The sequence below is a fragment of the Bos taurus genome, chromosome 5 (genome assembly GCF_002263795.3).
Source record: "Bos taurus isolate L1 Dominette 01449 registration number 42190680 breed Hereford chromosome 5, ARS-UCD2.0, whole genome shotgun sequence".
Taxonomy (NCBI): Eukaryota; Metazoa; Chordata; class Mammalia; order Artiodactyla; family Bovidae; genus Bos; species Bos taurus.
In genome coordinates, this window is record NC_037332.1 from 28,145,486 (window position 1) to 28,173,298 (window position 27,813).

At 41.0% G+C, this 27,813-nt stretch overlaps 1 protein-coding gene across 2 annotated transcripts in view; it reads right to left on the reverse strand.

The window, feature by feature from the left end:
* SCN8A (sodium voltage-gated channel alpha subunit 8) overlaps positions 1-27,813 on the reverse strand; it is a 198,001-nt gene that overhangs the window by 95,621 nt on the left and 74,567 nt on the right. For both annotated transcript variants that reach the window (XM_059886569.1, NM_001193102.1), the window contains one exon: positions 299-417. In XM_059886569.1, coding sequence (XP_059742552.1) covers positions 299-417 — 119 coding nt within the window. The remainder of the gene's footprint in view (positions 1-298; positions 418-27,813) is intronic.

Sequence of the window (27,813 nt, forward strand, 5' to 3'; positions counted from 1 at the left end):
GTCTATGGGGTTGCACAGAGTCGGACACGACTAAAGTAACTTAGCAGCAGCAGCAAAGCTACCATCTTAACTTGTCCCTCTTAATGATACCCACAAAATTCCAGATTCCCGTGATATCATCCTAAGAAAAAAGAATCTGCTGAAGCTCAGCTAAGGCTTTAGCAGAAGTTCTGACTGGAGGAATAGTCAGCTACACCACTGATAAAATAGTTAATATACAATTAGGTGGTGGACATTCAGAAACATACCAGGGACCACAGGACGGCTGCACTCACTCCACATTTGCAGAAAAGGATATGAATGTATCAAAATTTTAATAGCTATTCTTCTTATCAGGTTAAAAGGACTTAAAATGTACAAGGCAGGCGTGGCACTAAATCTGAAGAGAGTTTTCCCTCTGTTTAATACTACAAAGGTCTGTGGAGAAAGAAAGAGAGAAATTATTAAAGCACAGGAATTAATCACCACATGAAATAACATTTTTCTAGGCAAGAAATTAACTCAAAAGGACCCATGTTTTACTTCCCAATTTGGTGTCTAAGGCAAGAAACCTTTAGGCAATATACTAAGGAAAGAGAAACCACTTTCCCTCACCTCCCTACTGCTCCAGATTACATTACAAACAGACGACACTATCTTGGCAGTTTTAAAGATCAGACTTTTCTTTCAGAAATAAGCCATGTTACCTATACCTAAGCTATCTGTGCCTGCTCTGGACAAGATTCTGAAGTTTATTAATTTAGGATTCATTCACTCAACAAATAATCACTGAGTGCCAACGATGTGCCAGGCAATGTTCCAGGTGCTTGGGAAGGATTGGTGAACAAGGCCACCCTAGTGAGAGGAGCTTATGTTGTAAGATGGGAGACAGACAATAAATAAAAAACCTAATGAGTAAGTAAATTATATCAAATGTGATAAGTGCTGTGGGAAAAGGAGGAAGATTAGCGAAAGGCAACTCGAGAGTGCAGGGGTCAGAGGATGGGTGAATGTTTCGTTTTTTAATTGAAGTGTTATGCCAATCTCTGCTGTACCAGCAAGGTGACTCAATTATATACATATATACATTCTTTTCCATTACGGTTTATCCCAGGAGATGCAGTGCTGTCCCCTGTGCTACACATTAGGACCTTGTTGTTCATCCATTCTAAATGTAATAGTTTGCATCTACCAACCCAACCTCTCGATCCTTCCCTCTCAGGTGATCAGGGTAAGCCTACTGAGGAGAGAGATTTGAACAAAGACTCAAGGAGGTGAGAGGAGTTATTCACCTTGTCGATATTTACCTACAGAGTCTAGTCTATTTACCTTTTAAGAACCTCCATTATCAGCCTTGCCAAATTAATTCAACTACATTCCTAGCATGAATCCTCCTGTCGTGCAAAACCAGAACAGGTTATAGTAATTCAAACTTTGGCCTTGGCTCTCATTGCCCATCCTACTCAGATGCCTCTTCCTGTTGCATGAATTTAATTCAAATATTTTGGAGCATCTGCTTTGTGCCAAGCATTGTGCTAAGCTTCTTGGATACGAGATTGAATAAAGTTGTACTTTTAGGGAAGACATATACATGAACTAGTAATAATAAACATAAAATTCAATAACAAAAATATATGTAATGTATGAGAGGCAGCAGAAGAGAGAGATTTTTACTTTCCCATTGGATGGGCAATTCAAGGGAGGGGAGTGAACTGGGAGGTGTTCACAAAGGCAGGTTACTAAACATTTGGAAGGGGTTTTAAAGGATAAGTGCCAATTAGGAGAGATTAATTGGGCAGATAAAGGGGGAAGGGTTAGCAAGGAAAGGGAACAGCATAGGATTACAAAGACACAGTAGCACAGAACTGGGGGTGTTTCCAGGGAATTGATATGTAATTCAGTGTTGCTGGAGGTTTAGAGAGAGGGCGAGCAGCAAACTGTGGAGCTGGAGATGCAAGGTCTGCTAGACTGAGGTCCTGCGGACACAGGCCAGCGGCCAGCACACAGGCCTAGCATCCAACCGTGCAGGTGAAAAGGCACATGGTCAAATGCCGGCCCTTTTAAGTAGGCTTTTGTTTTCACTTTGTTTTTTAATTTAAAGTAGTACACGTTCATAATCATAAAAAAAGGAACAGAAGACAAGTTCCATCTCATTACTCAATGATAACCTTTGCTTGTGTATCATCTTTTCTTATGTATCTTTTCAAAAATTTTCTGTATTAATATAAGCACACAGATAGAGCCTTAAAAAAGACTCTTCTCTCCCTCCCTTACCCTCCCCTCAACTATACTATAAATACTCTTCTGCACCCTGCATTAAAAAAAATGAACCCCCACAAAGAAAAACCCAGGGCCAGATGGCTTCTCTGATGAGTTCCACCAAACGTTTAAAGAATTAATATCAGTCCTTCATAAATTCTTCCAAAAAATAGGAGAAAAGGGCACACTTTCCAACTCATTCTGTAAGGCCAGTATTGCCTTGATACAAAACCAGACAGAGACATTTAAAGAAAAGAAACCTATGGACTAATATCCCTTATGAATATAGACACAAAAACCTCAACAAAATACCAGCAAACAGTATCTGGCAGCATATAGAAAAAGGATTACATACCACCAAATGGGATTTATCCCAGAAATACAAAGATAATTTAACATACGAAAGCCAATCAATGTAATACAACATATTAATAAAATAAAGGACAATTACTGCATGATCATCACAAAAGATGCATAAAAAGCACTTGACAAAATCCAAAATTCTTTCATAATAAAATACACAGCAAACTAGTAATAGAACAGAATGTCCTTAACCTGATAAAGGGCATCTATGAAAAATCCACAGCTAACGTCATATTTAATGTTAAAAGACTAAAAACTTTCTCCTTAAGACCAGGAATAAGACAAGGATTCCACTCTCATCACTTTCATTCAACATTGTACTAGATGTTCTAGACAAGGCAATTAAGCAAGTAAAACTATTTCTAATTGCAGATGAAATAAGTTCTTATATGGAAAACCCTAAGGAAGATATAAACAATAAACAGAGCTCATTAACAAGTTCAGCAAGGTTCTAAGACATAAAAGCAACATATAAATATCAGTTACATTTCTATACACCAGCAGAAAACAATCTGAAAATGAAATTAATACAATGCCATTTATAAGAGCATCCAAAAAATAAAACACATAGGAATAAATTTAACAGAAGTATAAGAGTTATACACTGAAAACTATAAAACATCAGTAAAAGAAACAGGGAAAAAAGTAAACAAATGGAAAGACATCTGATGCTCATGGACTGCAAGGCTTAATATTGCTATGGTTCAGTGCAATCTCTCAAAATTTCAACTGCCTTTTTGGGCAGAAATTAGCAAGGTGATCCTAAGATCTGTATAGAAATTTAAGGGAACCAAATTACAATCTTGAAAAATAGGAACAAAGTTGAGGACTCACACTTCTGCATTTTAAATCTTACAACAAAGCTATAATAATCAAACCTGGAACTAACATAAGACTAGCAAACACAACAATAGGATAGAATTGAGAGTCCAGAAATAAACCCACACATCTACAGTCAACTGATTTTTGACAAGCATGCCAAGACAATCCAAAGGGGAAAGAACAGTCTTCAATTAATGGTGGTGGGACAAACAGATGCAAAAGAACGAATCTGAACCTCTATCTCACACCTGATGTGAAAATTAACTCAAAATGGATAAAAAACCTAAATGTAAAGGTTAAAACTATAAAACTCAGTGAAGAAAACAGGTGCAAATCTTTTAACCTTTGGATTAGGCAACAGTGTCATAGACAGGACACCGAAAGCACAAGCAACCAAGGAAAATACAGATTAAATTGAACTTCATCAAAATTGAAAACTTCTGTGCCAAAAATGACACTATTAAGAAAGTGAAAAGACAACCCAAAGAATGGGTGAAAATATTTGCAAATTGTGTATCTAATAAGGGTTTTGCAGCCAGACTACATTACAAAAATACCTACAACTCAGTAAAGAGACAAACAATCCAAGTTAAAAATGGGCAAGGATCTGAACAGACATTTCTACAACGGAGATATGCAAACAGCTAATAACCACATGAAAAGACACTCAATATTATTAGTCATTAGAGAAATGCAAATAAAACCACAATGAGATACCACTTTACACCCATTAGAATGGTAATAATTTTTAAGAACACAGAAAATAACAAATGTTGGCAAGAATATAAAGAAACTGGAACTCTCGTATATTATTGGTAGGAATGGAAAATGGTTCAGCCACTTTGGAAAACAGCTGACAGCTCCTCAAAAGTTAAACACTGAGATACCATACGACCTAGCAATTCCACTCCTAGCTATACACCCAGGAGAACTGAAAACAGGTTCAAACAAAAATGTATACATGGATGTTCACAAAAGCATCAAAATACTGCAAAAGTGGAAACAACCCATCAACTGACAAAAAATGTAAACAAAATGTGGTATATATCCATATGATGGGGTAGTATCCAGTCTTTAAAGGGCTGAAATTCTGACATATGCTAAACATGGACGAACCTAGAAGGCATCAGGCTAAGTGAAATAAGCCAGACACAAAAGGACAACTATTATATGATTCCGCTTATATGAGGTACCTAGAATTAGCAAATACATAGAGACAGAAAGTAGAAGAGAGTTTATAGGGGCTTTGCTATGCTATTCTAAGTCGCTTCAGTCGTGTCTGACTCTGTGCGACCCTAGAGACGGCAGCCCACCAGGCTCCCCGTCCCTGGGATCCTCCAGGCAAGAACCCTGGAGTGGGTTGCCATTTCCTTCTCCAATGCATGAAAGTGAAAAGTGAAAGTGAAGTCGCTCAGTCGTGTCCGACTCTTAGTGACCCCCATGGACTGCAGCCTACCAGCCTCCTCCATCCATGGGATTTTCCAGGCAAGAATACTGGAGTGGGGTGCCATTGCCTTCTCCGATAAGGGGCTTTAGGCAGGACGAATGGAGAGTTATTTTTTAATGGGTGTAAGTTTCTGTTTGAGATGAAAAAGTGGAAATGGATGGTGGTGAAGGTTATACAACATGGTGGATATATTTAATACCATTGAATTGTGCCCTTAAGAAAGGTTAACACGGCAAATTTTGTGTTATATATAGTTTACCACAATAAAAAATATATACAGTTGACCCTTGAACAACATGGGTTTGAATGGCGCAGGTCCACCTGCACATGGATTTTTTTTCAACAGGAAATCCTGCAGTACTACATGATCCAGTCAGTGGAATCTGCCGCTGCAGAAGCGCAGATACAAATGACTCACAAGCTCTATGGGACCGAGGCGTGAGGGCACCACGCATGCAGAGGGCTGCCTATAGTTACAGGTGGATCTTCGACTGGGCCCTTCATGCCTGTGTCGTTCAAGGGTCAAATGTATATTATTACCTGAAAAGTGACCAGTAATGTGTTATGGATAAATTTTTAAAAATCAGTTTTATTCCAAACCAAATAATAGAATTAAGAATAGCAGTAGCTAAAAGTGTTTCCTAACCTGTTTGGAACTTCAGAAAGATTTAAGGACCTTTTTGAAAAAATAAAGACATCTGGGCCAAGAAAAAAAGAAAGGAAGAGAAGGTACGTATTTATACATGCTACAACATGAGTGAAACTTGAAAAACCTTGAGAAGAGTTCAAACACCAAAGGCCACATACTGTAGGGTTCCATTTACATGGAATGTCTAGAATAGGCAAATCCTGATAGAAAGCTGGTCAGCCTAGGATTGGATGGAGAGGGGATTAGGAACTCCTTGCCAATGGGTCTCTTTGTTGTGGCTGTTTAGTAGACAAGTCACGTCCAACTTGTTGTGACCCTATGGACTGTATAGCCCACCAGCTCCTCTTGTCCATGAGATTCTCCAGGCAAGAATACTGGAGTGGGTTGCCATTTCCTTCTCCAAGGGATCTTGTGACTCAGGATCAAACTCATGTCACCTGCATTGGCAGGTGGGTTCTTACCACTGAGCCACCAGGGAAGCCAGTGGATCTCTTTAGGTGATGAAAATGTTCTGAAATTAGAAAGTGATGATGGCTTCATAAACTAGTGAATAAAAAGCCAAAGAATTGTACACGTTAAAATGGTGGATTTTCTAGCATGTGAACTGTATCTCAATGAAAACACCACAAAAATGAACCATATGAGAGGCATAAGACATATTAAAAAGTCTACAGAATGGTACCACAAATATCTCTATATCCATCAGTTAGCCTTGGAAATAACACTTTATTAATACTTAAGGTTTCTTTCCGCAGCCCTTTCCAACTCCATCCCCTTCCTTCCCACAGAGGTCAGTGTTAACTTTGAATTTGGTACCAAGGTCCCACTTAAAAAAAAAAAAAAGATTTGTTTGTTTATTTTTGGCTGCGCTGGGTCTTCTTTGCTGCACACAGGTGCTCTCCAGTCGTGGCGAGTAGGGGCTACTTTTCATTGTGGTGTGCAGGCTTCTCACTGCTCATTGCAGAGCATGGACTCTACAGCACGCAGGCTTCAGTAACTGCCGCTCACAGGCTCAGTGCTTGTGGCACACGGGCTTAACCCCTCTGCTGCATGTGGGATCTTCCCAGACCAGGGATCCAGCCGTATCCCTTGCACTGGCAGGCAGATACTTAATCACTAGACCACCAGGGAAGCCCAAGGTCCCACATTTTTATGATAAATTTGCAATCACTCTGCCCTCCCCCTTTCCTGAACTCTTATTACACTCATAGTTTGTGTCTTTCCTTATTCTCCAAGTTCTTTTTGTACCCTCCCCTCCACTCTCCACCCCTACTAGGTTTCAAGCTCTTGGAGAGCAGGAAACAACTTCACACTTCCTCCCACAGTTTCAATATAATGCTCAACCCAAGTACTCCCAATACACAGTGGCTGGCAGATTTCTTTAAAGTTCCTGTCCTCTCCTCTTCTCTTCTTTCCGTTCCTGGCAGTCACGCCATGTTCTCCACAATAGAAAAGCAGTGCTGGTGTCGAGCCATATGCATTCTGGAAATACTCGATGAAGTGGCCCCAGTGGAGAGACTGCACTGAGATCATATCCTTCCTGTACTAGAAGGCACTGCCCCAGGCGGTGGTGGGGGGCGGGGCGGGGGGCGGGGGGGGGGGGGTTGATAACTGCAGGGAAAACAATCCTAAAAGCAAGAGGCTTGGGGTTAGGCTGAAAGAGGCCAAGGGCCGAGCTCTGGCTCTCCCATATTGTGGCCTCTCAAAGGAACAAAGAGCCCTGCTTGAAACTTCTAATCCAATTCTGAGAATATAAATAAATACTATGTTGTAAAACACACATACACACACAAAATTAACAAGTGATACAGCATTATTAACAATAGTACAAATTTTGTTCTAATTTCACAAAATTTTATGCTAATGTCTGTTATTTGTTTTCATACCTATTGAAGACTCCACGTGTTTAACTGCATTAAGCAGCTTCAGCAGCATACAACAAATTCTGGTAAATTCTCTTTTCATTTTTATTCTATTACAATTTTTCCCCTAATTTTCCTTATTATGGCTTCTTAGATACACCATCATTTAAAAATGGACATTTAATTTCCAAATACATGGGATTTTGTTTAAAGTATCTTTAATATTAATTTCTCATTTGGATACTAATTTCTCATTTAAATGAGAAATTTAAATTTGCTTCCTTCTCTGCAATCACTCTGTGTTTTTTTCAGTTAACTTTATTGAGACTTTTGATGGCTAAGTCGAAGCTCTCTCTTGGTAAATGTCACACTGCACTTGAAAATATGTGGGTTATTTTCAAATTTCTTTTGATATTGATTTCTAACATAATCTACAATGATAAGAGAACAGTCTCTGTATGATTTCAATACCTTTAGACCATGAAGTTTTTGCACCTTATTTTATGTCCCTGAATATATTCCAGTGTCTCCTAGTTTACAGTCTATGGGAGCTTGAATAGAATTTGTATCTTCCTGTTAAGTGAAAACTGTATAAATCTTAATTATGTTGAATTGGTTCACAGTGCTTTTCAAGTCTACTATATCTTTCTACTTCTCTGTATATTCATTCTGTTAATTTTTGAGAGTTTGATATTGAAACTCCAACTTAAAATCTTAATTTACCTACTTAAAAAATAATCGTAATATATAGTGGAATTATATGTAACTTTGTTCTGTATTTTCCAAGTCTCCTGTAAATGTGTTATCATACTTCATAATTCAAAAAAAATAAAAACTAAAGAGCCCTGAACTTTCCTGAAATCTCTTCTCTGAAGTACTTGTATTCCTCTGCGTTTCTATAGCAACCCCCTCCAAGAAAATGTCAAACCTTTTAAATAACCTCCTCATTCAACCTCATAATATTTCCATGAAGTATGTGTGAAGGAGGGATTATTATCCTCTGTGCATTTCACAAAAGCTCAGGAGAGGGACACCACCTATCAAAGGTTAGGCTGCAAGGAGCAACATATGATGCCAGGTTTAGAGTCTCTCTGCAGCTTCTATTTGCCAGATGGAGAAGTAGTTCAGTGACAGTAACACAGGGAATGAACCTGGTGAGGGGACGGAGTCTCTGGTGGATGAGAAACCTGAGCCCCTGAGGTACACCGCATGAAAGCCTCAGCAACGACGAAAGAAGTGCTGGCCCGTGTCCCAGGATCCAAAACCACCAGGCCGGGCCTGGATAAAACCTCTTACCTGCCTTAGAAGGAGATAAGCATCAGAGTTTTTTAAAGTAACAAACTCTGCACCTCCCCAGTTTCTCATCTTTTAGCCTGGCCACGATGGAAAGACAGGTCTAGAGGAACCGCGGAGGGTATCTTCCTATCTCAGGATCAGAGCCTGCACGGCAGCACAGAACAGGTGCTCAATAAATGCTACTCGAGGACTGAACAAATGCTTGCATGGCTGAGGTGAGGGAAAAGAAAAGCAAGGCATTAGGAAAGTCGCGTTGTCAGGCCTTGGTTGAAGAAAAACCAGGAGGGAGCTCGGATTCTAAATGAGTACAGTGATGCGTTGGCAAGGGTGATGCTGATGTTCCTGAGGAAAACTGGATTTCTACAGTGAATTTTTAAAAGACGGTTTTACAGGAATAAAGGTTTCCTTAAGGACATTTTATGTGTGAAGTAGAAATTTCATAATTAATTTGGATACTGAATACTGCATATAGAATAGTTTAACCATCGCTCCTTTCTAAGTATTTATATCCTCTATCAAGTATAAAAACAGGAGATCTTTTTTTGGCTCAAAGAGAAATAACCTCTAGTTTACACTAAATGTCCAGAAATGAAGGTGAATCCTCCATACTTCAAAGTAGCAAGCTGTATTACAATGAAGCATACTTTATTGTTAAATAATTAGATTTACACATGCTTAACTTATATGCAGTTTTTCAAATATCATCGTTTGCAAAAGGCAAGATGGTGTTTGGGCCAACACACGGTCTCAAAGCTTAAGAATCTCCTCTTACACTGGGACTTGGAGTGCTTATCTGAGAGAATAATATATATCAGGGGTCAGCAAACCTTTTTTATAAAGGGTCAGAGAGCAAATACTACAGGCTCTATGGACCACACAGTCCCTGGTACAGCAACTCAACGCTGCCACTGCAGTTGCAAAAGTAACCACAGACAATATGTAAACAAGTAAGAGGGACTATGCTCAATAAAACTTTATTTACAGGCAAGGGAATTTTAATTTCCTAGAATTTTCATACGTCACAGAATATTGTTATTTTTTTTTTTTTTTTTACTTTTCCCCAATTACTTAAAGGGCTTCCCTGGTGGCTCAGATGGTAAAGAATCTGCCTGCAATGTGGGAGACCTGGGTTCGATCTCTGGGTTAGGAAGATCCCCTGGAGAAGGGAATGGCAACCCACTCCATTATTCATGCCTGGAGAGTCCCCGTGGACAGAGGAGCCTGACAGGCTATAGTCCCTGGGGTCACAAAGAGTAGGACACCACTGAGAGACTAAGCACAGACTAAGCACAATCACTTAAAAATGTGAAAAGCCTTCTCTGTTATTTTTTGGCTGTGCCATGCTTCTTGCGGGATCTTAGTTCCCCAACCAGGGATTGAACCTGCGCCTCCTGCAGTGGAAATGCAGAGTCCTAACCTCCTAACCACTGGACCACTCTGCAAGTCCTGTGAAAACCCATCTTAACTCATGGGCCATACAAAAGCAAATGGCAGAGCTGATCTGGGCCAGGGGTCAAAGCTGGTAAATCCCTGTTTTGTAAGAATACCAGTTCTGACTTAAGACAGACTGGTTGCTTAAGAATAATCTGATCATCTTAAACAAACAAACAAACCCACAGGTTCACAAGTCCCACCTCAGAGATTCTGATAAACAAGCTGCAGAGGAACCTGTGCTCACCAGGACTTGAGAAGAGCCACATCACCTCTCAGGTATTAAAACACACAGGTTGTCCTTCACCTGTCTTTACCTGGCAGTACGACCTGGGGAAGCCCCTACAGCTCTCTGGATCTCATTTTCCTCAGCTCTAACTTAAGAGAGGGCGCTGCCTGATGGGTGTGCCCAGGTCCTTTCCAGCTCTGACATCTATATGCCTATGATTTAGAAAATATAGAGAACATCCAATATTGTAAAAGGGCTTCCCTAGTAGCTCAGTTGGTAAATAATCCACCTGCAATGCAGGAGACCCTGGTTCCATTCCTGGGTCGGGAAGATCCCCCAGAGAAGGGATAGGCTACCCACTCCAGTATTCCTGGGCTTCCCTTGTGGCTTAGCTGATAAAGAATCCGCCTGCAATGCGGGAGATCCCTGGGTTCTATCCCTGGGTTGGGAAGATCCCCTGCAGAAGGGAAAGGCTACCCACTCCATTATTCTGGCCTGGAGAATTCCAGGGACTATATATAGTCCATGAGGTCACAAAGAGTCAGACATGACTGAGCGATTTTCACATCCCAAAACAAAGGGCAAACCATAGTTTTGAGGAGAAAGCCTACTATTCTATTCATTCCTTCACATTCCATCTTGGTGGACTCTCCTGAGTTAGTTATTTTGCTCTTTTGAGTGAAACTGTCAAGGCCGGGGTCAACAGTGCTTAATACTATCCTGACAATTGTACTTATGTGAGAAGTGGGCAGCATGGGGCAGTCCCATGGCAGTATCGTACCATGGGATGCTTTTTCCCACTCTAGATCCTCTACTTTTATTACCTTTTCTGGGCAGAACAGTGACTATGTAAAAGAGAATGAATGAGGAGGATTGGTGATGGGCTGAATTTAAAATATATATATACACGAAAGCATTTTAAAGTCATATGCATGGTTGATTTAAATCTCAGTAGGGGATGACAGAGGATGAGCTGGTTGGATGGCATCACCGACTCAATGGACATGAGTTTGAGTGGACTCCAGGAGTTGATAGACAGGGAGGCCTGGTGTGCTGCAGTACATGGGGTCCCAAAGAGTCGGACATGACTGAGCGACTGAACTGAACTGAACTGAATCATTGTTAAACTGCTGGTAAGAACCCAGAAAAGGGGAGTCACCCTTTGTTAAATCCTGTGCTCCAACACCAGATCCTTTAAAGCCCCAGGAGGAGAGCGAAGGACAGCTAGCTTTGGATTCTTATGAGAATATTTCTTAAGCAACGGTCACTTGGTACCCATGAAGTCCAATATTTTACCTAATCTGCCTTAAATTAGATCTTTGTGAAGTAAATGAGTTAAAAGGGAAATTGATATTGAATTGTGGTTTATGGCCCAGGGGAAAATATCAGTTTATAACAACAGCCACTGAATGAGTGTGAGTACAAGGCCCATTAGCAGCGGTAGAACAGCTCTTAACGAGTTATGGCATGGAGTATTAATAAATGTGTCATGCCGGCATAAGATGAGCCTTCTGAAAAGCAGAGGCTTTTCATTTCTAATTAGCCATGTGGGGCTTGAAGCACACGTTGGAGGAGCCTTGCCACTGCTAACGCCAGGTAAGAGGCATTCCCTTCAGGGTCTACATAAGGAACAGCGACATTGTGCAAGGCCAAGTACGAGCTCATTCATATTCATGCCAGACAAATCCTAGCACACGGCAAACACAATGCAATAAACGCACACAGTTACCAAAGCACTGCATGCAGCCAACTCGTGAGCAGTCCCCCACCCTCACCCTGGGACTGGGTTCACTTTTTTAGCCATTCATTAAAATAATAAAGGGTGCATAAATTGGAAAGGACATTACAGAGAACTCAGTGTATGGGTGCAGTACATCACAAACAGAAAGCTTCTTAGAAGTTTATTACCCAGTCCCGGGTTTGCTGTGGGTCACAAGACCCAGGAGAGCAGTTCCCCACCCAACCAGATTCTTCCTCCCCTGAGAGGTCATCATTTCCACCGGGCAAAGGGGACCTGCAGGCACCTGAGGGCCTTCTGAGTCTAATGAACACCTAGGGGCTCAGTGATTGAGCGAATCTATAGAGGGGGAGGTGGGAATCAATACCCTTTGGCTCCATCTGCTATAATTGTTATCCACACTGCTTTATGACAGTCTGCCAGAGTTTGGACCCTCGATCCTAACTGTTTTGACTTCTGGAGCTGCCTAATCCTCTCATCTTTAAATGACTTCTCTAGGCTTAAATTCTTGCCTGCTAACCTAATATATATATACACCTTATTCTCCCAGATCTTTGTACCTCTTCTGAACCAGGTAACTAGCTAATTAGACTTTTAGTAGTTGTTAGTTCTTTCCTGCCTAAGTATACATTTTTTATTCTGGTAACTTCTAATGGCAAATCCTCTCTGCCTAATGGTTTCAGAGTGTGCACTCACAGAGAGGTACTCTTCCACCAATAATACAAATACAGCTGATTGGAAAAACAGCTGTAACAGTGGTAAGAGCTGTAGTGAGCAGTAGTAGCCAACTGTCCACTGCTGCTGCTGCTGCTGCTGCTAAGTCGCTTCAGTCGTGTCCGACTCTGTGCGACCCCACAGATGGCAGCCCACCAAGCTCCCCTGTCCCTGGAATTCTCTAGGCAAGAACACTGGAGTGGGTTGCCATTTCCTTCTCCAATGCATGAAAGTGAAAAGTGAAAGTGAAGTCGCTCAGTCGTGTCTGACTCCTAGTGACCCCATGGACTGCAGCCCACCAGGCTCCTCCATCCATGGGATTTTCCAGGCAAGAGTAATGGAGCGGGTTGCCATTGCCTTCTCCAATTGTCCACTAATCAACAGCTATTTGGCATTCGCTTCTGAGTAATTACACAGCCAATATAGCAGGCAACAAATAAATGTCCTTTCAAAATTTCCCTGTTTTAATAAAGAAAAGCATGATGCTAAATCTAAACAGATTCTACCTCAGACTAGGAAGCTGTTCAGACATAAATGACCTGTACTGTCACAATGACTACACCATGTCACAGGGAGTCCTGATGTCTTTTATTTACTTATATATTTATTATATTTTGGAAATTTTTTTTGGCCACACCACATGGCCTATGTGATCTAGTTCCCTGACCAGGAATCGAACCCATGCCCCCTGCAGTGGAAGCATGGAGTTATAACCACTGGACTGCCAGGAAGTCCCAAATTATACACTGTACTGTTTTGGGGGTGGGGGTGGGCTGCACCACATGGCTTGCAGAATCTAAGTTGCTCAACCACTGACTGAACCAAGGCTTCCACAGTTAAAGCACCCAGTCCTAACCACTAGGCCACCAGAGAACTCCCCTGATGCCTTTCTTAATGCTAATCTGCTCAGTGGGTCCCTCAAGTAAAATGACGATTATAGTCCCAACATGTCCTAGGAAAGGCTCCAGCAATGGCGCAAGTGGCCTGAATTTACAGAGCGCCTGAGCCCTGGCACCCAGCTTAGAAACACTGAACCGAAAAGCAGGACATTAGGGCACAGGCATTTTTTTTCCTTTAGGCTTATACTTCAGTTTGAACTACATGAATATTTGTAGCCCTCCTCTTCCAAGGCTCTATTTCACTATATTGAGAACAGAGTGAGAGGCCTTTAAATCCCATGTTTATATTTTAACTTCCCTTACTTATTAATAACTGCACCTGTGTGTCTATTTGAAGAAATAACATTTAGCATGTATTAAGCATTTACTATGCAGAAGGAACCCTACTGAGATGCCTTTTACAATACCTGTCTCATAGCAACCACTTGATAAAGAAGGTATATTTTACTAATAATGAAATTGCAACAAAAAGGTCAACTTGCCCAAGACCACAAAACTTAGAACTGAACCAAGGCAATCTAACGCCACAGCCTATTCTCTTTAATTATCACGTCATACTGCAATTTTTTAAAAACTTCAAAACTACTTATCAACTCTGACTCCTCACTTTATAGACAAGAAGCCAAGCACAAGGATTTTCGTGGTGGTCCAGTGGCTAAGAACCCACCTCCCAATGTGGGAGACACCAGTTCTACCCCTGGTCTGGGAAGGTCCCACAGGCTGTGGAGCAACTAAGCCCGTGAGCTACAACCACTGAGCTCGTGTGTCTAGAAGCCATGCTCCGAGACAAGAGGAGCCACCGCAATGAGAAGCCCTTGCACTTGAGAGAGCCTGAGTGCAGCAACGAAGACCCAGCATAGCCAAAAATAAATTTTAAAAAAATTAAAAATTAAAAAAAAAGAAGAAATCAAACACAGTGTGCTCTGCTCAAGCTGAGTCATCTGATCCAACCCTCAGACCAATGAAGAAATCATTTTTACTAAATACTTTTTAACTCTGACAAAAAAGAAAGCCCCCTGCGTATGCCAGAGACATCACAGCAGCTGTGTATGGTATTTTCCCAAGTTAAGCTCAATGAAGATGATGCCAGCATCCCGTCTCTCTGTGGCTTTGCTGGTTCCCAGTGCTTCTGCACGTACTTTCTCATTTGCTTTGACCTTGTGACCCCCATGTCCTCCAGCCCACATCTGGAGCAGGTGACACCGATTCCTGCCTACATCCTGATCACAGGAAGACACACTGGCAGAACAGCAGCTGCTTCAGCACTGAGCCAGCATGTTCCTGCTCCCCAAGGCAGGGCGGCTCGGAACCTCCTACCTGGCCTCCCTTCCTCACCATCCTTCAGTCAAATTTGCCGTTGATCTCCTTCTCCCTTATGCTCTTGGGGTCCCCAGCCTGCAGCTGCTCTAGGCTAAAGAGGAAGGTGGATTTAGTATGTAAAGCATACTAACGCCTCTCTTCATTGCACTGTGCTCGTACCCTAGAATTTCTTCTCACTCTCCTCTCTTTTAGAAAGCTGCAGAGTAGAATGGTGAGGAGGCTTTGAGGCCACCTGGATTCAAGATCCAGCTCTGTTACTTATTAGTTGTTACGATTTTAGGCAACTAACTCAGTTGCCAAGGCTCCATTTTCTTATGGATGAAATACGGATAATGACTGACAGTAACCTATTTTATCAGATTATGAGGGTTAAATGAAAATTCACAAAAAGTCCTGACTACAGTGCCTGGCCCAGAATAGGGACTCAGAACAAATGGAATTACGATGATGCTTTTGCGGTCATACAGACCATTGCTGCTCCCTCTGTTCCTTGGCAGGGTGGCAGGAGGAGACTCTCGGAGCTAATATTCAACATATTTAGCATTCACACACGTGGCACAGGCCAGTAGGACCCTTGTGCATAAGCCAGACCAAGAGTCTACAGTCACTAGGGCCAAAGTCACAGGACACCGCACTGGTTCCAAATGGGCCCCAGGTTATCTCACACTGAGAACTCCGGAAGCAGAAGAAAATAAAAACTGCTGAGTATGTACACAGTGGGGCCCAACCTGCCTCTCTCCGTTATCTCCTGCTCACCAGACCACACCCATGCTCCAGTCACGGTGAACTCATGGTTCTAAACACTTTAATGTTGTTCACGCCTCTCTGTCTTTTCATGCACTGTTCTTTAGACCCAAACTACTCTTTCTTCTCTTCTCCAACAAGTGAAATGTTTATTAAACATACTTTAATACTTCAAGGTACAGTTCAAATATCACCTTTTCAACATTTAACTTTCTCACACAGAATTACCCTTCCTGCTGGTGTGTTCCCACTACACTTTGTACTTCTGTTATAGCACTTAATATAGTATTGTCATTTTGTTTACACACTGATCTCCCTCATTGGACCCCGAGATCCTTACAGGCTGTTAAAGTGCTGTACTCAGTATGCCAGCAAATATGGAAAACTCAGCAGTGGTCACAGGATTGGAAAAGGTCAGTTTTTATTCCAATCCCAAAGAAAGGCAATGCCAAAGAATGTTCAAACTATGCAAAACTATACTCATTTCACATGCCAGCATAGTAATGCTCAAAATTCTCCAAGCGAGGCTTCAACAGTACGTGAACCGAGAACTTCCAGATGTTCAAGCTGGACTTTAAAAAGGTAGACAAAAAAAAAAAAAGGTAGACAAACCAGAGATCAAATTGCCAACATCCGCTGGATCACAGAAAAAGCAAGGGAATTCCAGAAAAACATCTACTTCTGTTTCATTGACTGCACTAAAGCCTTTGACTGTATGGATCACAACAAACTGGAAAATTCTTAAAGAGATGGGAATACCAGACCACCTTACCTGCCTCCTGAGAAATCTGCATGCAGGTCAAGAAGCAATAGTTAGAACCAAACATGGAACAACAGACTGGTTCCAAACTGGGAAAGGAGTACATCAAGGCTATAGATTGTCACCCTGCTTATTTAACTTCTATGCAGATTACATCATGTGAAATGCCAGGCTGAACCACAAACTGGAATCAAGATTGCTGGGAGAAATATCAACAACCTCAGATATGCAGATGATACCACCCTTATGGCAGAAAGCGAAGAACAACATAAAATGCCTCTTGATGAAGGTCAAAGGGGAGACTGAAAAAGCTGGCTTAAAACTCAACATTCAAAAAAATGAAGATCATGGCATCCGGTTGCATCACTTCATGGCAAACAGATGGGAAAACAATGGAAACAGTGAGAGACTTTATTTTCTTGGGCTCCAAAATCACTGCAGATGGTGGCTGCAGCCACAAAATTAAAAGACGCCTGCTCCTTGGAAGAAAAGCTATAACAAACCTAGACAGCATATTAAAAAGCAGAAACATTACTTAGCTGACAAAGGTCTGTCTAGTCAAAGCTATGGTTTTGCCAGTAGTCATGTATGCATGTGATAGTTGGACCATAAAGAAGGCTGAGTGCCAAAGAATTGATGCTTTTTAGCTGTGGTGTCGAAGACTCTTGAGAGTCCCTTGGACTGCAAGGAGATCAAACCAGTCAATCCTAAAGGAAATCAATCCTGAATATTCATTAGAAGGACTGATGCTAAAGCTGAAGCTCCAATAGTTTGGCCACCTGATGAGAAGAGCCAACTCGTTAGAAAAGACTGATGCTGGGAAAGACTGAAGGCGGGAGAACAAGGGGACGACAGAGGACGAGATGGTTGGAGGGCATCACTGACTCAACGGACATGAGTTTGAGCAAGCTCCAGGAGATGGTGAAGGACAGGGAAGCCTGGCATACTGCATTCCATGAGGTCACAAAGAGTCGGACACGACTAAGCGACTGAGCAACAACTGTGACTTTCTTGGCTTAGCAAGCAGATGTCATATAATACCTGTCTGGGACAAGGTAGACAGTTCATACATATTTGCTGACTGAATGAATGAACCTCTTAGTCATGAGGAGATGATGTAGCTAAAATCAACTAACTTATTACTATATCCAACTTTATGCAAGGTGTCTAATTGACGTTTTCCACGCTATAGCTCATCCACTCATAAAAATTCATTCATTTTAGTTTGAAAAGTTTTCTTATGTTTTCTATATCTTAGATTGAGGCAGAGCAAGGCCTCATAGGCAGGGCCTCATACTGAGGCAATGCAAAATTATCTAAAAATGACAGAAATTATCTAAAAATGACAACAGAAAACAAAACCTGCAATACACTCTCTAGAGACAGCATGGCATGGTAGAAAGACGAGTACTAAATTCACAGATCCCAGGAACTGAAACCTGGGTGATTCCACATACTAGGTGAGGGAATTTCAGCCGTAAATTAACGTTTCTGAGCCAAAATTTTTTCTCACTTGTAAAAATGTGCAACATTCTACTGACAGTTCCCTAATATTGGTGATCCTCAGGAATACAGAAAACTGGAGAGGCATTAATAATACCTGGAATTTGGGTGGTATCATCAACTGAAACAGCAGATGAAATAAGATAAGTAGGTTTGAGGGAAGAAAATTAGTTCAATTTTGAATACACTGAGTTGCCTACGGGAAGTCCAGATAGAGCTGCCTGGCAAGACACTGAATATTTAAGGAGTGTTCCAGGCTGGAGATATAGACTCAAGAGTAGTGAGAGAATGGATGAGATCAGTCAGGAAGTGTGCCAAGTGAGAGGAACACAGGCCAAGGACTGAACCCACGGGAATGTCAACACTTAAGGGAAAGGTGGAAGAAATGAAGGAGAAAGAAGAGAAAGAATAGTCCAAGGTGTAAGATGAATTAGGCCAAGGAAGTAAAGAGCTGCAAGAATCAGGGAGTCATGAATAGTGCTAAATACAGCAAAGAGGTTCAGTGAGATAAGAACTGAAAAAAATATCGATTAGATTTGGCAATTTGAGATCACGGAGGATCTTATACTGAGAATGCAGTCAAGAGGGGAGGATGAGAGTCAGGCTGCAAGGATGGAGGGGTGGGTGGGAGATGCGTGGGTGGTGAGGGCAAGTCAAAGGTGACTCTTTAAAAGCTTCAGTGGCGTGGAAAGACAGATTACGCCTCCTGGGGGCATGGGGTCAAGCGTGGATTGATGAAGATGGGAAGGCTTTGAGTACGTTTATAGGCTGAGGGGAAGAACCACTCTGAAAGGGGAAGACTGAAAGTACAGAAAAGAGAGGGGATGACTGAGAGTCAAGTGCCAGAGAAGGTTGACAGGCAGGGTCAAAGGCACAAGGAGCAGGACTGACCTTGAGAAGCAGATGGGTTGGGCACCTTATCCTCTGAAATTGGGGGACTCTTTTATTCAAACTTAATTCCACAGGCCAAAGTGTATAGATTCACAGTGTCTGGAATATGACTGCGTCTTCAGAGCAGATATCAAACATATTGCTAGAGTCAGAGTTGACTCTAGAAATTTCATTTCATGGGGAAATCTTAATCTTGAATTCTGTCAAACAGAGTTATACACAAAGAATTTACAGCTCATGTAAATTTGGAATCGATCAGTAAGAGAAGCATCCCTCTGTACAATGATGTCACAGTCTTACTCTCCTTGACTTAGAAGGGATTTAAACTCTGGTAAATTATAAATCTAATAAATTAGAGAAGATGATCAATATCACTATAATCTTGAGACATCCTTCAGCATTTAAATGGTCATTATTAAATACCCCATTCAACAGGTTAATTCTTATTAGAATAAAATTATTTCATGACCTATGCTCTGTAGGAACTATCAGAGACCAATTCCTAAAATTACCAGTCAGTGGGATTTTACGGTTCAGGAGATTTGCTAATAAAAATAATACACATCCAAGAATTCAGGTAAAAGCTGTTACACCACAAGGTGGCTCAGAACTTTGGAGCTGCAACTCAGAACTTGTACAAGGTCCAGAGAAGACCTGAGGTTCTTTTCTGGGGAAAATGCTAGGTTTATCTATATGTGCCCCTATAGCTCACATGAATGCTGAAACCTACTGAACTCCCACCTATGTAAAAATCTGAGATTCACAAACTCAACGGGGTGACAATACTGGCTTTTACACAACTCAGAATATCTGCAGTATGGGTCCTTTCAAAGATTATAATTTGACTTCCCTGGTGGCTCAGATGGTATAGGTCCTTTCAAAGATTAAAGTTTAGTACTTGCTAAAAGTCTATTTAAGACAGCACTGTAGCCCTTGATTCTTCTGGATTCTCCAAGTTTAGGTCTCTGTACCAAGGTTAGAGTACCACAATCTTTAAAGTACCTGGACTCTATTAACTTTATTAATGTACCTATCACTACCTGCAATAATTTTTATTTCTTTAACAGTTTATTATCTGTCTCCCCAACAAAAACTAACTTCCAAGCAGAGTATATAGAACTTGCCTGCTTTGTTCCCAAGGGCATGGAACAGAACCTAGGTATGTAGAAATTGCTCAGTTACAATTTATCAAGTTGTCAGATAAAGGACTGAATGTCCTTAAGCCTCTACAATCAATCACAAAGTCCTTTCAGTTTATACTCACTTTTGATGTCACCGAGTCCCCTCACTTTTCACTTCCACCCCGATCATTTGTTTAGACCCTCACCATCACTACTTCATAGCCGGCCGCTCTGTCCAAGCTCTCTTTCCCTCTGGTCCATACCACACATCACTGTCACACTCACCTCCTGAAGGCACAACTTTAATCACATATCCTTACTCCCATTCAAAACTCTTCAGCAGTTCTCTATTACTTAACAAGTGAAGACCAGACTTCTCAGTCTAACATTACAAGCTCTCATGACTTGGCTCCAGCACTCCCTTCCCAGAGTCACTGCCCACTCTCCAAATTCCAATCAAATGAGACGAGTCCACTTTCTCTTACACTGTCCTATGCCCTGGTTTCTGAGTCTTTGTTCATATTCTTCTCTCTGCCTATAATGTTACAGTCTATCTCTCATTTCTAAAATCCAAACCCTAATCCAAACATTACTCCTACTATGAAGTAAATAAGGCCTGTTCTGAGGCCCCCTATCAAAAGTGATATCACACTACACACTATTATGTTATAAGCTACAGAAGGGTAAAAACCGACTTTATTAATCTTTGTTTCCCACAAGCAAACCCAATACCCCCAAGGCCTCACACAGAGGAAGTACTCAAGAAGTAATGACTGAATAAACAGATCATATTTTATATGAGACAACCCAAACTAATATATATTCCACGTCAGTTTCTCTCATTTCCGTTAGAGTCAGTTAATACTGGGAGGGTAGCACAACTCCCACGGCCAAGAAAGCAGCCAAACAATAAAAGAAGACGGGACAGAACAACTTAGAATATTCAGGAAATTACATCCTTTGTATAATAAAGACTTGAGACCAATAAATCAAGAAGAGCACTAGGTGGAGGCCATCACCTAGTGGTCTCTTGATGACATCGCTCCTCATTCTAAGGCTCTACAAGAGGAAAGGTCAGACTGGTGGCATGTAACAGTAGTTCAGCCCTCCAAAATCTCTAAAATATCAGGAAACCTATTTCCTGATCTACTTGTTCAGCCCCTAAAGGAAACTAATTCTTCAGGAAAGGAAAAGATACGCTGGTAATCGGTCTTTTCCCCCGGAGAGTTCCATTTAGTTTGGTAGATGGGAAAACTTTTCATTTGGGGAAAAAAAAAAACCCATGATGTACCCTTTCATGGTCAAAGCACTTAGAAAAGTACATTGTGTTTTCATATGCATTACCTCATAAGACTAACTCATTCCTTTAACAGATACGGGTTGAACACTTACTACAGGGCATGAACACACTGCTCTGGCTAATGAGCTTACAAGAGGATGAACAAACAAATATATCGTATGCTAGGTATATAATGGAGAAAAATGAAGCAGGGCTGGTACAATAGGCTGTTTTGTTTTGTACTGGGTAGGCAAGAAATATTCTTCACAACAGCACTGTAGGATACCTGGGAGCTTAGTTATTAGCATAATTTTAATCTTCCAGATTAGGGAAACTGAGATGCTGAATGGTTAAGTGACATGCCGGAGATTCTCCAGAATCAAGTGGAAATGGGATTAGAAACAAGGTTTCCCAACTTCTGGTCTATTACTAAAGCTATAAAAGAGGAATGTGATTTAAGAATGCTTAAGTTCCTTTCCATCTAGATAATCATACTCATAGAATAGAAAAGAACTCTGTATATGAATGTCATTAACCCATCACCCTTATAATGGCCTTCCAGCCACTGGCTCACAAGCATTTGCCTCAATTTGATTTGGTGAATAAAATAATGGAAACATTTTGTTTTTTTATATTGTTGCAAAACAGTTTTTTAAAACAAAGTTTTAAAACATCTAATTTTTATTTAAAACGGAAAGCAGCATCTAGGCTTATTATTGGAGTAGACAATGGCACCCCACTCCAGTACTCTTGCCTGGAAAACCCCACGGACGGAGGAGCCTGGTAGGCTGAAGTCCATGGGATCGCTGGGAGTCGGACAGGACTGAGCGACTTCACTTTCACTTTTCACTTTCATGCATTGGAGAAGGAAATGGCAACCCACTCCAGTGTTCTTGCCTGGAGAATCCCAGGGATGGGGGAGCCTGTTGGGCTGCCGTTTATGGGATCACACAGAGTCGGACACAACTGAAGCGACTTAGCAGCAGCAGCAGGCTTATTATGCAAAAACAGGCAATGTTAATATCATATTAGCAATATTTCAAATCACACGTAATGAACATACTCTCCTTTAACCGTCTCTGCTCTGCACACCTGTTGAAAGTGTGTGAAACTAGATTCAGCAAGGATTTTCTGCCAGGAGCTCATGGGTCTGTGTGTGTGAGAGCCTTAACAGTTCTTCATTTGAGGAAGCTGATGGCACTAATACTAGTGAGGTAAGGAGAAAACTGTCAACGTTGCTGGGAACGGAGGCCCTGCCATACCTAACCTGTTGTTCAGTCGCTCAGTCATGTCTGACTCTTTGAGACCCCATGGACTACAGCACACCAGGCTTCCCTGTCCTTCACTATCTCCCAGAGTTTGCTCAAACTCATGTCCATTGAGTCAGTGATACCATCCAACCATCTCATCCTCTGTTGTCCCCTTTGCCTCCTGCCCTCAATCTTTCCCAGCATCAGGGTCTTTTTCAGTGAGTTGGCTCTTTGCATCAGGTGGCCAAAGTACTGGAAGTTAAACCTAAAAACCACTTCTTATCAAACACAGGGCTGAGATCTTAATGTGTCAGGAGGAGAAATCAGTTTCAATGTAAAGAATCAAGTTAGGCTATTAGGAAGAAGAGGCTTCAGGGCTAGGCCTGGATGAATCGGGAGAGTGTCACGAGGTGAAGTTAAAGGACAGAGTATATTCCAAGAGGAGGGAATGAAGACCAGAAGGCAGGGAGGACACTAGGGAAACACAATAGCTTGCTACAGTAAACATATATGATAGGCATACATGTAAAATGGATGTCTAGTTGCCCACTCTTACCTTGCAGATATTACAGACAAGGAAACTGAAGCCCAGAGAATTTAAGTGATTTGGCCAAGGGCAGACAAGGGGCAAAGGCAGAACTAAAATGAAGGTTTTTATATTCCCAGTAGGTACTCTTTTCACTGCACCATTCTGCTGGTAAGCTCGGGGATTGATAATTGAAAGGAAAGATAATTTTCCTTTGAAAGTAAAAAAATGTGAAGACGTAGGTTAAGTAAAAGTGTCGTATGTTAGTCGCTCAGTCTTGTCTGACTCTACGGACTGTAGCCTGCCAGGCTCCTCTGTCCAGGGAGTTCTCCAGGCATGAATATAGGAGTGGGTAGCTATTCCCTTCTCCAGGGGATCTTCCTGACCCAGGGATTGAACCTGAGTCTCCTGCATTGCAGGCAGATTCTTTATGGTCTGAGCCACCAGGGAAGCTCTGGTTAAATAAATTCCCTCCAAATTACAGGTATAGCTGAACAGTGGTAGCAATACTGATACTGAGCCCAAGTCTCTTGAACAAATTGTCCAGGGCTACCAGACTACTTAGAGCTCCTTCACTTGAGAAGGTAAAACAATGGAGCTAACACACAGACCTCCTTTCCCTGAGAAGCATGGCCTTCTTAGGGCCCATGCTAAGAAGGGCTATTACACCACAGGAATCATCAGGGATGTGAGTGAAAAAGCAGGTCCCCCAGCCCATCTCCATATGTGCACGTCCAGTTTCAGAAGAACCGAACCAACTGAGACAGAAGGTCAATTAATGAAAAATTAGAAAAGTGGAAAACTAGAAACACATTGTAACAAACTGACAGGAGGCACTGGCTTTTGACAAAGTTATTTTACATTATTAAACTTATAAAATGAGGAGGCTGAACTAGATGATGTCTAAGGCCACCATATTCTAATTTTCTATGATTCTAGGTTGACTCCAATTTGCAAGAAAAGACAGACATGAAAACTTGAAGGTAAAGTGAACTTTAGGAGACCATATGTACTTTTTTAATGCAATAGGTATGTACCCTATTTAAAAGCACATAATCAATCCTATAATTTGGATTTTTGTTTATAGGACTTTCTTACAAGACAGCATATCCACTGAACAAAAAGGATACACATAACAGTCACTGGTTTTCAGGAACAGGAGAAAGAGTAGAAGCTAACTCTGAAGGCCTTCTTTCAACTTAATCCATAGATTTTCTTGCTGCCAACTTAAGACAGCTCTTAGAAATATACAAGGCCGTTTAAAATTCAACAAATTGCTATAAGCAAACATGGCCCATTCTTTTTAACTTTGCATAATATTTCATAAAACAAAAAAATCAAGAGTCATTTAACCACTCACTATACAGAAAATAAATAATTTTTAAAAATTCAACAAGTTATTATTAAGAATTGGAGAGTATAGTTTGTAGTGAAGACAGAAAGACTAGGAGCAACAGAGAAAAAGTCCTTGGTTTGATTCACTAAAGAAAGTGTGGAAGGGGAGAAATGAACTGAAAATTTACCCTGTTAAAACTTAAGATTCTACAGTATGAAAGAAGGGAAAACAAATAACAAAATTAAGACTTTAATTGACTTTAAAAAATAACAGAAAGAAAACCAAGAACAAAGGCATTCACGTCAGTTCAAGTTCCTAAAAATAACTTGTTTGTTTTTGCTTGTACATATACTGTTATAAATAGCTTCCCTCATAGCTCAGTCAGTAAAGAACCTGCCTGCAATGCAGGAGACCTGGGTTCAATTCCTGGGTCAGTAAGATCCCCTGGAGAAGGAAATGGCTACCCATTCCAGGATTCTTGCCTGGAGAATTCCATGGACAGAGGAGCCTAGCAGGCTACATACAGTCCATGGGGTCACAAGAGTTGGACACGATTTAGTGACTAAACCACCACCACCATACTGTGTAAAGAAACTCTGGAAGATACTACTAACAGTGCTTACCTGTTCAGGGAGGCAGGACATGCACAGATGAGAGATGGGTATAAACGGGAGACTTTTTACTGAGGTCTTCTTTAGTGAATAGCTTTTACTGAACTTTTAACCATGGAAACATATTACCTATTTTATTTTTATTTTTTGGCTACAGCACACGGCTTATGGGATCTCAGTTTCCCAGCCAAGGATCAAACCCGCACCCCCTGCAGTGGGAGCATGAAGTCTTAACCACTGGATCACCAGGAAAGTCCTTATATTACCTATTTTTAATATTAAATACATTTAAAAGTTTAAATGTCCTTTAAATTCAATTATTTGCAGGTAACACTTGAAAAACAAGAAAGTCAAAGAACGGAGACATCCAAACAAAGTACCAAGAAGTGAAGAATATGTTGTAGCACCGGGAGGTCTGAGACAATTCAAGGAAAGGGTGATCTGGATTGTGGAGGACCATCTGGGGAAGTCAGGTGAAAAGTTCCATGAATACCACTGTTCAGGGCCCCACGTAACTCACGACAGCTCACACCAGGGCCAGCTTGTACAACAGTACCTTGAAAATGGGAAACACATATCTCATGGCCCTGTGTCCCTGGACACTGTAAAGTCTACAATGGATGAAACCAGAACTTTACTAATAGGGAACTAGTTTTCCTTCATCCTCTAAAATAAAGAGAGAAGGAAATGAGAAACCAGTTTCCATGAGTCCCAAAAATGATCAATGAGGTAGAAAACGAGAACCAAAAAGAAAAAATTTAAGAAATCCATTTGTAGCATTAAGCAAAGAAAAGAGATTTTACTTTGCAAGAATTACTTAAGGCAGCCCTTGAGAAACAAACAGAAAGAATGTCCTTACTTAAGGTCATTTCTCCTCTCAGGATGTTTTGGTTTGTGGGTTGATTCCCAGTGTGCTTCCTCATAGGGGAGACCTTGCTAATCCAGCCCAGTGAAAGGCCTATTTAGTAAGAAGTATTAGTAATGCTGGTGAAGATATGCAAGTGAATTTAAACAAGCCTATTTCTTTAATCAACTGAAAAAGTCCTTATTTAAAAATAAAATTAATACCTCTGAAGTGCTACTAATGCTCTCTCTTGTCATGGGTGTTTATTTGCTTTATAATAATCATAAACTAAGCATTTATATTTTATATATATATAAAAGCATTTATATTTTAAGAATTTTTCTGCATGGTGGTGTATTTCAGTTTTGTTTTTTTTTAAAGAATTTTAAAAACACAATTAAAGTTATCCTTTCCATAAACTATTTACCCTGTGGTGAGGCCAAAGGCCAAAATCAGATTTCCTATCATGAAGAGTCAGTCCCCTACTGGACTGCCATTAACATCTGGCCTACCCAAAACGGGGTAGCCATTAGGGCCAGAGACCCACTGTCTTTGGGTCCTCACTTCCAAGTTAGCACCACTGAAGTCTAAGGCATTGGGAATGAAAAGAGGTTGTCTACAGGGCAGGAACCAGGGGAAAAGGCATGCCAAGGAAAACTAGGTTCTGACAATGAACCTAGCTCTCTAGTTTTAAGAAGACGAAATTTAATTTGTATTTGAGTTGGAAAAACAAATAGTTCAAATAAAAGTAAAGAGGTTTTAGCCACCTGAAAGGCCAGGGTCCAAAGGGCCTTACCTATCAGTTTATTGCCATAAGGCTTCTCTGGTGGCTCAGAGGGTAAAGCGTCTGCCTGCAATGCGGGAGACCCAGGTTCAATCCCTGGGTCGGCAAGATCCCCTGGAGAAGGAAATGGCAACCCACTCCAGTACTCTTGCCTGGAAAATCCCGGTCAGGGGAGTCTGGGAGTCTACAGTCCATGGGGTTGCAAAGAGTTGGACTTTCACTTTATTGCCATAGGAGTATTTTCTGAAAAAGTTCTACTATGACTATGGATGCAAGAGCAGGAAAGAGGAGGGAAATATATCTTAAAATATTTCAAAATTTTACAATCAACAAAATATTCTTCTGAAAACAGCCTAAGATTCCATGTTTCCTTATTCACTAACCCAGATATTTAAACCTTGTCTCCTTCCTCACCCACCTACCCCTATTCAGCAAAGGCCAGATTAAAACTTTAGATTTTAAAAGAGGGAGAAGTAAACAAGGAAATCAAAGACACTTTATGAAAACTTAGCCCCAGAATTTGACACTTGACCAAGTCCTTAGAGGTCTTATTCAACCTCTCAGTTTCTACCACGTCTATGAGACATTTAGGCAGAGTGGTGAAGTGACTTGCTAAAGGACATGAACTAGTTTTGAGAAGATTTTTTCTTTATTTACTACTTACCCCCACCATGAACTATTTGTGGCAGCTTAAAAAACACACATACTAAAAAGATAACTATAAATAATAAACATGGTGAATTATGATAGAGCAAGGATTTCTTCTAATCTAGTACATTTTTATATCATATGATGTTTTGTTCCTTAAACTTTCTAAATTTCCCAGTAGAAGTTATAGGCTACCAATTCTGCTTTATTCCCAGTAGATAGCTGTTCTGAGCTGCAAGAGAAGTGAGCAGGTGAAGGGTCATTTTGTGTAGACAATTACTCAACTGTTTTTGCCACTCGGAACTAAGATGCCTCCACAACTATAGCTTAATCAAGAGATCTGTTCACCTCGAGTCTTACTTCTGGCCAGTTGTTAAGACAAAGAAACAGAAATTTCTTCCCAAACTGAGACTGAAAGGCAATTTTAGTTAAGGTCAGTTTAGAAGGCAGTTTGGTTAATAAAGGCAGTTAAGCTTTATATTTGTAAATATATAATTACACAAAGTCC